General features: G+C 43.5%; 1 protein-coding gene across 22 annotated transcripts in view; it reads left to right on the top strand.

Moving 5' to 3' along the window:
- The window catches only part of LOC101169865 (protocadherin gamma-C5), a 62,459-nt gene extending 44,867 nt beyond the window's left edge, over nt 1-17,592 (top strand). For 6 of the 22 annotated variants that reach the window (XM_023959136.1, XM_023959144.1, XM_023959145.1 and 3 more), the window contains exons 2-5: nt 10,481-10,539; nt 11,283-11,336; nt 13,743-13,840; nt 15,059-17,592. In XM_023959136.1, the coding sequence (XP_023814904.1) occupies nt 10,481-10,539; nt 11,283-11,336; nt 13,743-13,840; nt 15,059-15,348 (501 nt within the window). In that variant the 3' untranslated portion in view covers nt 15,349-17,592. Of the gene's footprint in view, nt 1-425; nt 3,099-4,123; nt 6,829-10,480; nt 10,540-11,282; nt 11,337-13,742; nt 13,841-15,058 lie in introns of those variants that run through there. The other 16 variants (XM_023959141.1, XM_023959147.1, XM_023959149.1 and 13 more) reach the window with 9 other exon arrangements.
- The last annotated feature ends 1,138 nt before the right edge of the window (nt 17,593-18,730 follow it).

Here is an 18,730-nt window from a genome sequence, read left to right as displayed (position 1 = left end):
AGCTAAAATCGTCGCTCAAAAACGGTTTTTCAACATTGTTTCGTACAAGACCATCAATGACATAATAACCAAAAAAGTACATAAATAACTACATTTAAAAATAGCACAATACTTATTTTAATCTAATAATTTTCCAAACTTTTGCAACAGTAACTAAATTCATGCCAGACACCCTGCACCTCCAAAACGTTTTATTTTGTTGCTAAAATCTCACAATCAAAGATCATTTTATTGTGCTTACAATATAAATTCTTAATAAATATATCTTCTTAAAAAAATGCTATGGAAAAATTATAAGCAGGATGTGTATGGCAGCTCGGAATTTTTACTGCAGCAGGGTTTATGTGCTCCTCTGTGTCTCCCTCATTGGATATTAGAGATGGAAGCTGTGCGCCAATCACGTTCATTGCTGTACAAAGAGATCTACTCCCTCCTCCATGCAGCCCCAGCAACCACAAAGCTGTGAAAAGACCAACAGCGCTAAATGCTCAATAGAGCTAAAGGTTTTATTATAATTTAGAATTAGACAATGCATCGGCACAATCGGATCTGGATATGCCCTTCTTTTGGAATAAGGATTATCACGCCATGATCACTATTTTTGTGGAATGGGAATAATGTTTTATTTCTAACCGGGGATGACAAAAGGAGAAGGATACCGAGCCTGGGGATGGCAGGCGCTTTGGTGGCATCATTTCTTTCTCCTGTGGAGTACAATAGACGGACAGACTCGGTACAGCATCCAGGAGGAGCTGAAGAGAGGCTCGGTGGTCGGAAATGTAGCTAAAGATCTGGGCTTGGGACTCTCTGAGATTTTTGAGCGTAAATTACGCGTCGCTTCCGAGGCTGGTGAGCAGTTTTTGAGCGTGGATGCGGGCAGAGGAGAGCTGCTGGTGAACGACAGAATAGACAGAGAGGCTTTGTGCGGACAAAGCGCCAGCTGTGTTTTACCTCTGCAAGTCGTTATTGAAGATCCGCTTCAGTTGCATCGGATAGAAGTTGAAATACGAGATATTAATGATAATTCCCCAGCTTTCCATTTAAATGAATTCTTTCTGAATATAGCTGAATTGGCAGCTGTAGGCACACTATTTCCTCTGGAGAGCGCATTAGACCCCGACGTTGGAACAAATTCAGTCAAATCTTACACACTCGGTAAAAATGAGTGTTTTTCTTTAAAAGTCAAAGAAGCTGAGGGCGGGAAGATCGTCCCAGAGCTCGTTTTAGAAAAGCCTTTAGATCGAGAGAGGAAATCTGTTCACAAAATATTACTCACAGCTTTAGACGGAGGAAATCCGGCCAGATCCGGAACAACACAATTAACTGTGAACGTCCTGGATATAAATGATAACTTCCCTTTATTTGAGAAAAAGGTTTATAAAGTATCTGTGATTGAAAATAGTTCAAAAGGAGTTTTAATTATCAAACCAAAAGCAACGGACGCAGACGAAGGTTTGAACGGTGAGATTGAATTCCTGTTCAGCTCCCGAACACCAGAATTTGTCTTGTCAACCTTTGATATTAACTCGTTAACAGGTGAGATCACACTTAAAGGGCAGCTAGACTATGAAATCACAAAATCTTATGATATTGATGTAACTGCCAGAGATAAAGGAAGTCCGCAAATGGAGGGCCACTGCCGCGTTCAGGTGGAAATCATTGATTTTAACGACAACCTTCCTGAAATTGTTCTCACATCTCAGCCCAAACCTGTCCGCGAGGACGCACCGAGTGGATCGGTGGTTGCTTTGATTAGTGCCCGAGACCTTGACTCGGGTGAAAACGGCAAAGTAGCATTACAGCTCTCAAAGGGAACCCCCTTTACCCTGAAACCGTCTTTCTCTAATAATTATGCGTTAGTTACGAGCGCAGCTTTAGACAGAGAGAGCTGTCCAGAGTACAACATCGAGATAACGGCGGTTGATTCGGGTTCTCCTCCTTTGTCTAATAAGAAAGTCGTATCTGTCAGCGTCACTGACGTTAATGACAATCCCCCAGTTTTTACGCAGAGGTCTTATAACGTGTATTTAAAGGAGAACGGAGTTCCGGGTTCTATTCTGTTCTCAGTGTCTGCGTCTGACCTGGATTCAGGGGAAAACGCAAAGATCTCTTACTCCATTCTGGACTCGAAAGTCCAGGACGTGTCCGTGTCCTCCTATGTTTACATGAACTCAGAGAACGGCAGCATCTACAGCATGCACTCGTTTGACTATGAGAAGCTGAAGGTGTTTGAGATCCACGTTCAGGCAAAGGACCAGGGCTCTCCTTCTCTCAGCAGCAACGCTACTGTCCACGTCTTTATTCTGGACCAGAACGATAACGCCCCCGCCGTCATTTACCCCTCCTCCGCTGCTCTGGGCTCCCTCTCTCATCAGAGGATGCCACGCTCCGCCAAAGCGGGTCACCTGGTTACCAAGGTGACGGCGGTGGACGCTGACTCCGGCCATAACGCCTTGATCTCCTACAGACTGGCGGAGGCCACAGACGCCTCTCTGTTCACCGTCAGTCTGTACACAGGAGAGGTGAGGACTAAACGCGCTGTGTCCGAGCAGGACGACTCCTCTCAGAGGCTGATCCTAGAGATCAAAGACGACGGAGAGCCGCTCCAATCCGCCACCGTCACGGTGTCCATCCTGCTGGAGGACGCTCTCCACGAGCCCATCTCAGAGCTGCGACACCACAAAGCGTCCGAGCCCAGCAAGAAAACGGGCAGAATCACCCTTTATTTGATTCTGTCTCTGGCCTCGGTGTCCGTGCTGTCTCTGCTGACTTTTGTCATCTTAGCGGTGAAATGCATGAGGAACAGCAGAAGCAGCGGCAGCTGCTGCTGCATGAGACGCAGCGACTCGGATGATTACAAGAACCCCAACAGAAACCTGCAGATTCAGCTCAACACCGATGGACCTATCAAGTACGTGGAGGTCCTGGGAGGAGACATGATGTCTCAGAGTCAGTCCTTCAGGTCCTGCATGTCTCCCATGTCAGAGTACAGTGATTTCACTCTGATTAAACCCAGCAGCACCACAGACTTTAAGGAGGTCATCAGTGTGCTGGATGCCTCTTTACCTGACAGCACCTGGACATTTGAGAGTCAACAGGTGAGCAGAAGCATATGGCCAAAACTCACTTCTTTTTCGTTTGGAAATAAAGGAAATTTGCGCATTTTTTTGATAACAAAAAAAAAAATGTCGTGAAAACGTTTTGTTGTTTTTTTCCATTCTAAAAGTAATCGTTTGTATTTTATTATAATAGCCTCATCATTAGTTATCAGCCCAACAGCAGAGAGTATTGTATATCTATATTTTATTAATTAGTGCATTGTTTTGAACTTGAGTAATTTACAATAGCCTATATTTTTATGAAAAGTTGCAGGATTGTCAGACTTCAGGCCTCGAAGTCCAACATCCTGCTGGTTTTTGTAAAAACCCAGTCATTGCTGATTACCTGAATCAGGTGTGTTCTGCTATTAAGAAGCTTTAGTGGCAGGTTAGTTTGGCACGCAGCCTTAGATGAATAAAATCCCAGCATTTCAAAAATGTTATAGCCTGATGTACAAAGCTTTCATAATCACAATTATTTAATTGCTTCTTTGTAAAAAAAAAAGTTAATGTTTAAAATTTGGTTAAAATTGAAGTATAAAATTTTTTTATTTAGATTTAACTGTAACACAATTGTACCATCAAATCTCCTTCATTGCATATGGTTTATTTTGCTTTTTAAAACCTTTTTTCTAGTCGTAGATTTTGTTTTTCCAAAAATGAAACAAAATACAAGGCAAGTTTGGAAACTGCGCCTTCAAGCGGCCACAAAGAGCTTCGGTTCACGAGACAAGCGCTTCACGCAGATGTTTTGTTTTTTCTCTGAATGGCCATGGCAGCTCTGAAGGTCACGTGATTGAGCTTTTTGTCCAGTTGTATACAGTAAAATAGTGATGTAATGATTGGTTTGACACGTTTCAAAAGTTTGGAACAGTCCACTTTTCTTTAAAAAATGTTAGGCTTGTTTCTATTTGTCTGTGTTGAGGAATGAGTGAAAGCCTCTTGTGTGCGTGCGCGCGTGCGTAGAAGCAGTGTGACTGTGCTGCCCTGGCTTCCAATGAAAGGGACGGCTTCTGCGCTCTCCCCGCCCATGAGGAGACTGGGGCGAGGGAGACAGCAGAGAGTTTTAGCGGAGTCAGAAACTACTCGGAACTTCCTTTTTTGATATTTAACGTTATTCTTGTTTTGATTTTGTCGTCATGATCTCACCCAAGAGTCCCATCGCTTTGCTTTTAGAGTGGAAGTGTTTACACCGAGTCCTGTTTTAGCGCGACAATGGAAACATTACGGGCAAAGTAGTGAAAAAGTTCCCTCGGAGCGCAGCACAATGGACTCCAGGCAGAGGAAGCGCTCCGGAGGAGGGAGGCTGTGGAAGCTTTGCCTCTGCCTCGCCTGCTTCTCCTCTGCGTCCGCTCTGGTCAGCTACTCGGTGTCAGAGGAAATAAGTCCGGGCTCTGTGGTTGGAAACATTGCCAAAGATTTGGGGCTCTCGCCTGAGGGGATTGTTGAGAGGAACTTACAAGTGTCATCCGACAAGCCGTCTTCAGTGCAGTACTTCGAGGTGAAACGGGACACAGGCGAGTTGATAATCAAGGAAAAAATCGACAGAGAAGAACTGTGCGAACTGAGCTCAGCATGCTCGCTGTATCTTCAAATTCTTCTGACTCGCCCACTGGATAGTTTTCGCGTGGAGGTGAGAGTGCTGGATGTGAATGACAATGCTCCGCAGTTTTCCACGCGCAACATTTCTTTGGAGGTGTCAGAGGCGGCCGCGCCAGGGACCCGGTTCCGGCTGGAGAGCGCGCACGATCCAGATGTGGGCGCCAACTCTTTGCGCGACTATCATCTGGCAGCAAACGACTTCTTTGTTCTGAATGTGCAAACTAAAAGCGACGGCAGCAAGTTTCCAGAGCTGGTGGTGGACAAGCCTTTGGACAGGGAGACGCAGGCCTCCTTTCGCCTGCTGCTCACAGCTGTGGATGGGGGCCAGCCGGAGAAATCCGGCTCAACGCTTCTGCTCATCAAAGTTCTGGACGTAAACGACAACGCGCCGGTCTTCCGAGAGCAAGTCATGAAAGTGAATCTGTTGGAAAACGTCGAGGCGGGCACTTTAGTAACCAAATTAAACGCGACGGACGCGGATTCTGGCAGAAACGGAGAGATAACCTTCCTGTTCAGCAAATACACGGCGGAGCGCGTTCAGCAGCTGTTCAGCGTGGATTCGAAAAGCGGAGAGGTTCGTGTCAAAGGTGATGTGGATTACGAGAAAGCCACGGAATACCACATAACAGTCCAAGCCAGAGACAACGGCTCTCCTGCAATGGAAGGCTCTTGTAACGTCATAGTAAACATTATTGACGTGAACGACAACGCGCCAGAGGTCACGCTGACGTCACTCACAAGTCCCATCAAAGAGGACACACCACCAGAGACAGTGATTGCGCTCCTAAGTGCCAAGGACCCAGACTCAGGGGAAAATGGGAAGGTCACATTAACCATTGCTCCAGGTTTGCCCTTCAAACTTACCTCAGCTGCTGGCACACATTACAGCCTCACCACTGCAGGCAAGCTGGACCGAGAGACTGTCCCAGAGTACACAGTGGTCATCAAAGCCACTGATGCTGGCTCCCCTCCTCTGTCATCGCAGACCACCTTTACAGTAAAGCTCTCTGATGTAAATGACAATGCTCCCATATTCTCTCAGGCCTCTTACTCTGTAGACATTCCAGAGAACAACGTCCCCAGCTCCCCCATCGCCGCCGTCTCTGCCACCGACCCAGACCTGGCCGAAAACGCTCGCATCACCTACTCCATCCTCCCCAGCATGGTGCAGGGCTCGCCCATAGCATCTTATGTGTACATCAACCCGGAGACTGGGCACATCCACAGCTTGCGCTCCTTAGATCACGAACAGCTTAATGCTTTCCGTATTGAGGTGCAGGCCCAAGATGCCGGGGTACCCCCACGGACAAATAATGTCACTGTGCATGTGTTTGTGGTGGACGTGAATGACAATGCACCAGTGATTGTTCATCCCTCCTTCCCTAAAGACAAAAGACTGCAGCTTACGGTGCCCCCGTCTATTGGGCCTGGGCATGTTGTAAGCAAGCTGGTCGGAGTGGATGCAGACAGTGGGCACAATGCCTGGTTGTTTTACTCAATCGCCCCAGGACCAAATGCCGGCATGTTTCGCATTGGGGCCCACACTGGGGAGCTCCGAACCACCCGAAAGTGGGCTGAGGAGGAAGAGGGGTCAACATATGACATAACAGTCATTATCCAGGATAATGGTGACCCACCAAAATCTAGCTCTGTGAACATTACAGTAACTGTGGATGAAAAGAGCACAGCCAATAATCCTCCAGCAACCCCTGACCGCTTCTATCCCAGCACTGGGATGCCGGATATCACTTTTTATCTCATCATTTCTTTGGCCTGCGTGTCAGCAGTGTCCTTCATCACGTTTTTTGTTCTTATGGTACGCTGCCTGCGACACCGCGGCCCAGGGTTTGGGGACTCTGAGTGCTGCTGCTACGGTCGCCACAGTTCGAGCCGCTACCATCAGAGGCCCAGCAAAGACCTTCACCTGCAGCTTAACACTGATGGACCGATTCGATATATGGAGGTTGTAGGAGGCGCCCAGGAGCCATATGCACGAACCTACAGGCCCTGCTACTCCACCATCTCAAGTAGAAGTGACTTTGTATTTATGAAGACTCCCATGCTGAGTCAGAACAACACACTTAACATGACACTCAGCAGGAAGGAGCCTATGAACTCAGTCAGTGAGGTGAGGCCTTCGTTGGGACAGGATGGGATGAAATGTTGGAATATTTTTCATGCAGATGTTTCCATTTGAATAGTTTTGGAAATCCATAATTTTTAGAAATGTTTTTTTTTTTTTTATGTTCCTAACAAAGATCTTACATCTGATTCCTGACAGAAGCATTTGATTCCACCTTTGCAGAATTCGTTTTTGAAAATCTGTTCTTGAAAAAATGACCTAAGGGTTTTGGAAAATGAAAAAGGCAAACATTATAGTTCATTAATCCTTTTAGAAGTTAAGACTTATGGTGATGATTTGAGATGAAGCAGTTTGGGTGAAAAGTGTTTCCCTTTAGGACTAAAAAGTTGGACAGAGAAGAGAAAATATAAAGCTGAAGTGGCAAAGGAAGAGGAAACGGGAAAACATTAGCAGCCAACTAACAGATGGCTAGGAGATGTCCAGATGAGGGGGACTCAGTTTAATGCTAGGAGACCAAGAGGAACAGGATGACAGAGGGAGAGATTTGGAGGTTAGAGGGTGGAGGGACAGAGTGAAGACTAAAGCAGTAGCTGAAAAACAGGAATTTGTGGGGTCATTAGTCTGACCCCTGACTTCCTGTTGTCCTTTGAACTCTTAGTTGATTGGTTCCAGAGCTCAGAGCGAGAGGCCATTCCCTCTTTTATCTAAATCATGGAGCTTTTATTCATTCAGATTTGGGGTCATCCTTTAAATTTTTACATGTTTGGTGAAGCACAATCAGAAATTGACTGGCTGAATGTGTAGAAAGTACTGGAGGAAAACATCTGATAGTCGTCTGTGAAAGGATGTCAATAATGCTTCATTTTGATACAAGATAAAAAGATGCAAATTTCCTGATGTTATCTTTACCTTCTGCGTAGGCTTCCTTTGTGTGAGCTGGTGCTTTTATACATAGAGCTTTGATCTATGCGGTCCCTGAGGTCAGCAGGGTGCCATCTGTCTTCCCTGTCCCAGTGGCACGTGTGCAATCAGCACAAAAGAAAAAAGGGAGAGAAAACAGGGAAGAGAGAACAGCTTCATGCATGTGTGTAATGGTGACAGAAGGCACAGATCAGCATGGCTGCAGAGCATAAACAATCACTGTGAGCAAAACAAAACAAAAAAGAAGCCCTGCAGTAGAGTGTAATTTTAGTAGGACCCCGAGGCTTTAGTTCCTCCCCACTGTCCCTCTTTATATTCCTTTTACATCTGTTGTTTGCTGTTCTGGCACACCCTGTTCATCCATGTGCAAACTTCAAAGGTTTGGGTGGAAGTGACTGCAGTGAAACGAATCATTAGCTTTAGCATTTCGGGACATGTCTTACAGTCTTTTAGTTGTTTCTAGATTTGACTAATCACTTTGATCCCTAGTAAAAACAAAACTAACAACCTTTGCTTCTCAACTCTGACCATTTGTCATTTATAGTGTCATTTATAAAATGTCAAATTTTGCCAACATAGACTGACTTGATGTTAGAGTAGCATTTTTTAAACCATCATTTTCATTTGGTTCAAATAGTGAATCTAGTTAAAGGCTTTGTTGGGTCAAACTGAGCAGTTTTTAACCCCCCTTTAAAATGAAGCATCATGGTAATCAGTCATGACAGTGCAAACTCATCTCAGATGGGAAACGTTTTGGAAGCCAAATTTCCACTGGCATGTTCAATACGAAGATGCTGTCTTTGGCATGTGAAGGTTAAATGCTGTCATATGAATGTCTGTCTGAAAGTCAGTTGCAGCACTTTAACAAAAATCTTTTTTAGTGGTTCATTCCTGACTGTTTTACTACAATTGTAAGTCATATTTTTTTTTTTTTTACTGGCAGCGAAGACACAGGTGGTTTCATGTAGTAAAATTTGAAGCATATTTTAAATCATGTCACCCATTTATCATTCTTTAACATAACTGAATAAATCTTAAAAGTTACAATGGGTAAACAAGATGTTTGAGTAAAGTTCAGACTCAGGATGGAAAATGGAGTTGCTGGCCTCCATCTGTTCCCATGTGAGGATCAACCCAGTTTCTGCAGTGATTTATCAGCACCACCTGTACACTACATGAAGGTGTAACTTAGTATGACTGTAATCCACACAGAGCCCTCAAGTACTTTGATTTATCTGATAGAAGATTGATGTCTTGTGAAGCTTTTAGTTTGGCATGTAGTGTATGGAAGTCTGACTCACTTTCTGACCTTCACTTTCATTACACTTGTGGGAAAACATGGCAACCTCTGCATGTTAAATATGATAAACAGCCTTCTTGAGCATCAAAAGCTTTGTATTGATATGCACTGTGTAGGTTTTGATGTAGAAAGTGTTTCAGATTCCTGCATATGGATTTGACTTCAGACCTGAAAAGTGCAGGTTTGAATATGCATGGTGGGAGATCGCACAGCTGGAATGCTGGGCCTTTTTCTGTGGATGTTTGCTACCACTGATCTGAGCTTTTCTCTTCATACAACTCCAACAGGCTGACAGTCCCGCCCACATGAATTCATTGATGAGTCAACTTTAGACTGTATTGTACGTTTACAAAGTGGGAGGCTTGTGGTTCTTATTTTCATTCACTTTCTGTTTTGTTTGCTTAATAACGCAGCTTTACTTTCCATTAGATTTGTTTTAAGAAGATGTACTTCCTTCTTCCTGTGGTTTCAATAAGTTTCCATTCATCTGAGCTTTCTCATCTGGATGTTGACAGATGCTTCAGTCACTTTAATCCCAACTATATCTGCTGCTTTTGTGCTGGAACTTGAGCTGGATTCTGTCTTTTTAGTTTTTCCGGCGTTCTCTGGTTTCTTCCCATCAGTCCTTGGAGCAGGAAAGCTCTTTTAATAATGCAGCACATCATGCTGCTGGCCTCTCTCTCAGGGGAGCTCTTGTGTCGATTATGCAGGAGAATTTAGAGCCAAGCCAGGGGTCCATTCACTGCATCACTGCACAACAAGAGAGGCAGAGAGTGAGGGGAGGAATTAGAGAGATGGAAAATACATCTTGACATGAGCATTGAGGTAGAGATGAACGGAGTGCAGTGGAATCAACAGACGTGAGCTGAGAGGAGAGGCTTTTATAGCTGTTTAGTGACCACTGCAGCTTTTCTGTAGAACACAAACTAAACAAAAGAGCTTGATAAGGACTGTCTTTGACCTTGACATTTATTAGAAATAAGAAAAACAGTTTTTCAGACAATGGCATAGTTTTGTCTTAGCTTTTATTTTGTGACTTCTTATCTTCTAATTGAGCTAATCTTTATTTTCTCTGTCATCCACTGAAATAATTCTTGCAAATTGTGCTTCACATTCTGTCTGAGTTGGTATGTTTTTGTTACCCAGTTTGAGGACTGCCTAACTTGCAATCTTGGTGACTTTTTATTTTATTTACTTTGATCATTTTTTTGTTTCTACTGTTGAGTCTAAGCGCCCCCTGAGTGTTTATTTGTGTGTCTGCGCTCATGAGCAGCAGCGTACGTGGTTTCCTGCATAAACAGGCATATGTGGTCATTTGTAAACCTTTTTTTGTACGAAAATTGCACAAAACGACACAAACATGCACCTCATCACTTGCAACAGTCTTAACCATTAAAACCGACACATGCATAAATATTGCCGCTGCTGCTGCTGAGGAACCCCCATTTCATGTTATCTCCTATTCTTTCCTCACAGCAAAAGCCCCCCAACAATGATTGGCGCTTTACCCAGGGACAGAGACCTGGACCCAGTGGGTGAGTAAACAGAGAAATGTTTGATGAAATGATCAGTGATTTCTACACACTGTTGCTCTGTATCATGTTTGCCAAATAGACAAAGAGCGATAATGAGGAAAAAGTCACAACAAGCGCTGGTAGCTTCAGACTTTTAAATCTGCTGGCGGGTGAATTTAATTTCCTGGTATAGCCTTCTGAACGAGCATCCCTGCCTGTTTCCAGGCTGCTTTACAAAATGGCTGCCGCAGCTTCCCCTCCCCCACCGCTCCTCTCCTCTCTGCACTCCCCTCAGCCTGTGCGCCATCAGTCCATACTGCTGATGAGGGATGGTGACCAGAGCTGGATGGGGGATGGGAAATGTGTTTGTCCATCTTGCTCCCATTTCATTTTCCTTCATCAGATACTTGAAATTCAAATTTTTATTATTACGTTTTGCATGACAAGGAAAGTGTGTGTGTGTTTTTCCCTGTTAGCGAGCATGCGTGCTGTTGTTTAGATAAGATGATTTATGTACAGAACAAATTTCCCTGCAGTGTCTCCACATCAAATATTCCATAAAACACACAGGAAAAAGCTCTGTTGTTAGGAAAGTGTTAAAGTTTTCTAAGATTAATAAATAAAAATGAAATTGTAGTCGTGAGATACCGTTGAATGGACAGAAAACACTGAGCACACACTGAGCTGTTGAGGCAAACATTTAAAACTGTCCTCAATCAATACACTTTGGTTCTTTCAAGCTGTATAACCTTTTGTGTTTTTAGTCCCCACATGCCATACGGTACACACATAAGATGGACGCCGAAAAATGGGACAAGGTACCAATTTAGACTTAGAAAATGTACAGTCTTTTCTGTCCTTAACAGCTGATCTGGGTTTTGTTTTTGTTTGGTTTAATCAAATATTCTAATTGTGTTCAATAAAAAAAGAAAGTTTTAATCCACTGATAAGGGCAGAGTGACTGAAATCCTTTAGGTAGTGGACTGCAGTTGAGTGCTGTGCTGTGTGTAGATGTACCTGACCTATAGCTTCTGTTAGTCTCCCTTAAAGTTTGATGGGGGTCGTTGTTTATCAATGTGCACATAGGCCACAATGCCTGCTGTGGCTTAGAAAGGATTGTGGTGCATCTGTGTGCAGTGTTTTGTAGATCTGCTCTGCCATATATGTGTGCCAATAAAGCCCAAGAGATTGTCTCTTCTCTCCTTGTGGGAGACCTGCTTATCACGCAGTGTTGCCTTTGATGTGTGTCTGTGATGGTCGCTGCTCAGCACCACCACATGCAGCTCCTTCCTGGGATTTGCCAAATGGAGATAAAGGAAACATTCGAGTCATGCTTAGTTGATTGGTTGATGTAGATGTAAAAAAGGTTATTGTGTGAGGAATGAAGCCAAACGATGTCATACACATTTTCTTTCTGTAAAACTGTTAGACAATCCATCTTTGAAGACAAAACAGTCCAATAAAGGTTACAAAAGGCAGAATAAAAAGGCTGGTGGTCGCCCTTCAAGTCCTCAGTGTGCAATCCAGCCCACAGGAAGTGATAATCTTGACCACAGGAAACTCTACAACACCGCAGAATGTGATAAGCAAACTGTGACGCTAATTTAGCATAAATGAAGCGTTCCTTTTATCTTAAACTGTGTAAAGCAGCCCAAAAATGCTGCATCAAGCAGACTTTAACTCGGCTGGTTTATCTGTGGCCACTTGGCAGCAGAACAGCATGCTCCTCTCCCCTCAACCTCTCTCTGGCACATAAAGACAACTGAAGAATTTTGGCAGTGCAGTCTGGCAACCTTAGTTTTAACATGGCCTATTTTTATGTTTGAATTCCTGTCTCACTGAGTCGAGGTTTCCTTGACTTTCACTTAAATCCTTGGAGCAAAAAAAATTTGTCTGAAGTTCCTTGAATTGGCTTTAAGTAGAAAAGAGTCTCCTTGTTTACATCCTATGTATTTAACTAGCTCTGTACCATTCAGTGGAAATTGTAGAAAGATGTTTCAGTAAAAGAAGGAATAATTAATGCTTTTGTGGTTTGTTAGCAACAGCACAACTCTAATTACACAAAAGAGGTTCTAGAATGTTTTGTGTCATGTTAAAGTATCACCATGTTCAGATATCTAAGTGACTCTTAAAATCTGCAGGACCTCTCTTTCTTCTTCTACTCTACCTTTATCACTCTAATGACCTGAAAACAAAATTGCCCAACATCCAGTATTGCTTGCCTCTTTTGTGACGTACCTCCTCACCAAGGACCTCCGACAGATAAGGAGCAATGCAAGACAAAACAGTTCAATTAGCAGACTACTACACACCCTGACATAGATATGAGTTGTTTTCTTCCTCTATTTAACTGAATCAGGAAGAGATGGTACATCAGTGAAGTCTAATGGGGATTTGATCCAATTTGCAGCTATAAATATGAAAAGGTTCTGGTTTGAATTTCGGACTGTATGTTTGAATCTGCATGCTCTACTGTGTAGGTTTTCTACTGATGCTCCCATTGGGTCCTAGGTAGACTACGGTTTTCTATGTGTGCATAGTTGTAAACAACAGCCATAACAGGCTTCAGGTTCCTAACGATTACTAATGAATTGGTTAAAGCAGACATCATACTTCAGCTTCAAACTACCTTCCTACACTGAAAGGGTGAACATGGAACTGGACCGCAATGGCAGCAGCAGAAATAGGATTAACGCTCTGTGACCTAGTTGTCAGCTGCAGGGCTTATGTTGTTGTGCTACACATGTGGGAGTAGGCTGTCAAGCCCACTAGATCATGTCTGCTTTCTCCTTTGTTAATCCAACATGCAAATGGAAGACTCTAAAGAAGCAGCTCTTTGAAGGTGGAGGTGGAGTTTGAAACGATTAACCCTTGCTGAATCTGTCTCCTTAAAAGGTGGCTCATTAAATATTGAATCAGATTTACTGGATGGCTCTGTGCTCATGGCTTTTCCAGGGAAAGTGTGAAGACGTGACAGTGCACCAACATGCTGCTGTGTGCTGCTGTTTGCAGATGCATTTGTTCGTCCCTCAACGGGAGTGTGCGCTTGTTAAAGACCAGCCTGTTTTGTAAACTGCGCATTCTCCCTGTTGTTCTTGCTGAGTCCACCATCAGCTGCTTTGCTTTTTTATTGTGAACCATCAACTGTCAAGCCAGTGAGCTAAACACACACTACTGCAGAGGATGGGCTAAAACTTACATTTGTGTCCTCATCCTTCCAACAGGGCGACTGGAGGACCTGAGGTTGCCATGGGAACAGGACCTTGGCCCCAGCCCCCTACTGAGGCGGAGCAGCTTCAAGCCTTGATGGCTGCTGCTAACGGTGAGTCCTCTTCCCTGTTTTCATTTGACTCTTTTGGATGCTTTTCTGTGGAGGTGCTGGTTTGTCTGTCCTAATAGAGGATAGCATATTCCCAAATGATTAATGCGTTGTTCACTTTGATATGAATGCTAAGACAGTCAGTGGACTTATCTACCTGCATTTGTGTTGAATTTAAACATACACGAGATGCATGTTTACACTCATCACATGGTTTGTTTTATTATAAGCAAAGCTAGAGGGATACTTATGAGAGTTCTTCTTCCAAAACACGCCTCCTCATCTTTCTGTGCTACTCCTCCGGAGCTGCAATGAGGGCATGGCAGGCCAATGACGCATGCACACATTTAGAACCGTCCCTAGACTGTGGCTGTGGAAGAATTCATTCAGTTTTGAACGAGAAGTAAAGATAGAGGGACACATTTGATGCGCTCATTGTTTCCAGCGTTTGTTCTAGCACATCATGTCTCCCTCACTTTTTTGCATGGACTCGTGATGCTGTGTGGAATTTTTTCCACTCAAGATGAAAAACAGCAAGTCCCTTGGCATTATGGGAGCCTGCATGGCAGCACAAGGCTGAAGAGTCAGAGCAGCAATGGTGGGGGAGAGGAACACACACTGACTCTTACACACTGAAGGTCATCTCCCCTCGATACTCAACATCAGCATTGCTAAGCAGGAGCAAGAAGGTTTTTTTAATTATCTTTTTCAGTCTTTGCATAGTTAGATATTTAAATTCTTCCTACATGCATCTCTATGTTAAACTAGATGCTGAGAGAAGCCACAAGATAGGAGAGGGAGTGTTTGCGTCTCTAGCTCTGCATTGCAGGGGCTGTGGGAGAATAATGGGCCGAGCAGCTTCATCATGTGCGCACACAGAAAACCTTTTTCACCACAGAGGCAGCATTTTCTTCCTCTTACACACAATAAATGTGTCTTCACACACTTAACTATTTTTAGTACCTGTTCTGCTTCTTGCATTGTTCTTTGCTCTCTATTTGTGACCTAATTTCTTGGTTCAGCTCTCGACCCTCTTTGTACTTTGCTTTAATCAGACACTGACTCTCCATCTTTTATAGAAGCTTTAATCTATTTCTCTGACCTGTTTTCATTTCAATGTTTCCACTGTCTCACTTTTCAACGCTTGCCTAACATGTTTTACTCCCCTCTCCTGTCCTTCCTTACCCCTCATCCCCCCCACTCTGTCTCTGTTCTCCCCAGAAGTGAGTGAGGCTACGGCCACTCTCGGACCCGGCACCATGGGCCTCAGCACCCGCTACAGCCCCCAGTTCACCCTGCAGCATGTGCCCGACTACCGCCAGAACGTCTACATCCCTGGCAGCACGGCCACCCTCACCTCCAACCCGCAGCAGCAGCAGCAGCAGGCCACAGCCCAGCAGGCCGCCCAACAGGCCCTGCCCCCGCCACAGGCCTCAGCCCAGTCCGAGCCCCCCAAGGCCGTCCAGACCCCTGCCTCCAAGAAGAAGTCCACCAAGAAGGAGAAGAAGTAAAGGTGGATGGAGATGTACAGGGTCAAGATGAAGCTGGCCTGATCTGAGAAATTCAACCCCCCACACCCCACCTGCAGATATCTCACTGCTCTTCAGTCAGTAATGACAGCCAAACAGCAAGTTCCTTTGACCACATGGACCTTGCTGATAGTTCTTTGAAAGTCTTCTCAGAGAATCTTAATGTGCTAAAGGATGTTTATGTTACTAACCCGTGCTGTGTTAAAGGTCTAGTATTGTTCATGTATTCCTTGTGGCTTGATATTTTGGTAGGGTATGGGGGGTTATTTTCTTTTTCTTTTTTTTCTAACATAAAAAATATATAGAAAAAAAAAGAAAAAAATTAAAATACTATGGACAAAGAGATTTTAGTGTAATGAACTTTGCTGGATGGCAAGGCTGTAAGCATACATTTTTTTTGGATATTGTTTTCCTTAAATGGAAAGTCAGCTTTTGCTAAATGCTCTAGCCATCATTCATAGCCCCCCCCCCCCTCCCTTTGCAGGGTTTTAAAGTCTGAGATGGTGTTTGACAGTTATTACAAACCTTTTCTGCATGCTTACAAGGTTCAAACCACTCTGAATAGTGCAAAGTTGCAAACTATGCATTGCAAAAGCAATGTCCTCAGTCCAATCGAAGGTCAATAAAATGCCCATGTAGTATTTGCTTGACCAAAAATGAGAACTACTTTTGTAATGATAGCTAGAGAGAAAAAAAATAACTAAGAATCGAAGCTTCTGATATTTTTATGACCTGAGCATGCACCCAGAGGAAGGGCTGGCACAGCCATGGGCGCTTCAGCTGCCGGGACTAGTTCCTTCCAGATGGCATGTCCTGCTGCCCTGCACCTGCTGCCCTCCCCTCCTCACACCTGCCTTGTGTCCTCCCTCCATAATGAGAGCCAAACTTGGAAATGCACTGTTTGTTTTCTGAAGATGAGACACTACTAGAGTTGCAATCTCTCTATTCTCTAGGGAAACGTGTAAATGTGGTAAACTTAAGTGCTTAGGAGTTTCTAGACACCTTATAAGCCTCTAGGGCCTTGATGGAGTATTGTCCCTTCACTTTCCTGAGGTGCTGAAGGAACTTCTTGATGTGACACAATTATTGTTTTCTTCTTTTGGAGATAGTGATTCCATAGCATAGAAATGTTAAGGATTTGAAGTCTTCACTTTGTCATGCTGTCCGTCACCTCCCTGGCCACTGGTAGAAGTGCATGAAAACTATGGCAGCTTGCAGGCTGGGTCATAGGGAGTGGAAGGGGTGCACCCTGAGAAAAATTTGCATCTTCACATTAACCGGGGCGGTGGGAAATGACCTCGGCTTTACGCGCTGAATGTACAGAGGAACCACTGTCGACACACCCCAAACTTTGACTAATGCACTGACCCAGGCAGAGGTCAACAGAGCCAATCACAGTCATCCCTGTCGCTGAGGAGAAGCCGCTCTCCGGCCCTCTGAAACAAAATCAAAGGGAAACCTGAGCCTGTCTGCCTCTCACCTCTCTACATTCACTCCCCCTCTCTGTAAATAAATGCGTCCTGTCGACGGTGTGAGCCAGGCTTTGGCAAGCAGGGAGCATGCCCAAGATTTTCAAAGTAAAAGTCTCTCAACAATGCCTGGCTTACTGGAATGTGTTGCATTTTGTTTTTTCAAGAAACTTAACAAGATCACAGTGAAAATAAAAAGTCAACAGTGAAGTCTGACATGCTCTTCAACAAACGGTGTTGCGATGTAGTAATTGAGCACTATGGAAGCCAACTAACTCTTCATTGTAAATAAACGAATTAAAGATAACTTTAGATAAGAAAAAAAAGAAGTGGCACACGTAGAGTAGCTAACTTGTGGTATGTGTTGCTCATATTTTTGTGTTTATTCTCCCTCCATTATCTTTTATCACACTGTAAAGACAAAAAAAAGATATATCTAGAAATGTTTCTATCCTTCTGTAACCTCTTAATGTTCTTTTGCTGTGATTTTAACTTGTGCATTTGTGAAAGAATGCTTCTCCTTCTCCTTCTGTCCATATGAACAAATGATTATAAATATTATATATGTGTAAGTCCGTCTGCTGCTGAATTAATACTACTCTATCCTGCTGTATTATCTTTCTTATCAAATGCTTAGCCCCTCGCCTCACGCTACACCCCTGTGTTACTCTCTTATTTTTATGCTAATATTTATATTGCTGTTTTATTTTCTCTTGAACACTGACATTTCAAATAAAACAAAATCATCTAAAAAATATCCCTGTGTGGTTTGGCTTTTAATGCTTATAACCCTTGTGCTACATTAAATGACCCTGCCCTTACTTTGACGTGTTATTCCTACCATGACAAAGGTGGATAAAGGAGGAAAGATTTCATGTAATCCATGGACACCAGTGAAGATCACAAATCATTGAAGAAAAAAGGTTCAGAGCACTGTCTAGTGGGTCTAGATGACCCAACTTCCAATGGTAAAGTGCCTAGGATAGCACAATGGTTACACTGACACGAGCTGCAGCTTGCTACTACCTGCCTTACGATTCATCCCATTATTTAATCAAATGCATCAGAAGTTCCTGTGGCATGCTAACAAAAACTGCAACTGTTTTAGACTTTTTTCCACCCGTTTTTCTCCATTTATTCCTATGCTGTAAAGAGAGGAAATCATAGAGGGATTTTATTTTAATCCCCTCTTTAGCTGTCTCTTGGTAAATAAGAACTTTGAATTGCTGTGTTAGATTTTTGGTGTCAACATAAAAAAGCAATTTTTGCAGAGATACTGATTATTAGCTGTGTCATCTGTGTAAAATGCCCCTTTTCAGTAGAATATTATGCAATAAAGATTACTTAGTTTGAAACTTCATATGAATTAGATTTTTTGTGGGAACTCTAAATAAAAAGACACACACTCTCCAAGAAAAAATGGAAACAATAATTAAAGAAGAGGGGAGAAATGGTCTTTCATTTCATTTTAAAGCTACATGGTTTTCATTTTAGACCACTCCACCAGTGGTGGCCTACTCATGCTCTGCGGGCCTTTCACATGGTCTTACACAATAACAAGTCTATAAATAGATGAAGAGACGTCACTGAGCCAAACAAAAGGAGCTGGTCTGAACTCACTGCTGCAGATGTTGGGGGATGGAAAAAGGGCTGATGGGCCAAAAGGAGGAAGATGAAATGGGGATTTATGAACCTGGTCGGTTTTTAAGTACAACCCTGGCTAATGTGGAAGTTTATGCCTTAGGATCAATTCAGATTGGCACATCTAAAACCTCAAAGAGATTTAAGAAAATAAAAAAAGCACTGCAGTTCCTCATTGTAAGATTTTTTTTTTTTTTTTTTTTTAAACTTGTCCTGTCCAACAGCTGGGCAGACAGACGAGAGCTGAAGGCCTC

The sequence above is a fragment of the Oryzias latipes genome, chromosome 10 (genome assembly GCF_002234675.1).
Source record: "Oryzias latipes chromosome 10, ASM223467v1".
Lineage (NCBI taxonomy): Eukaryota > Metazoa > Chordata > Actinopteri > Beloniformes > Adrianichthyidae > Oryzias > Oryzias latipes.
Note: the sequence above shows the minus strand (reverse complement) of the source record. Positions and strands in the feature narration are given on the sequence as shown.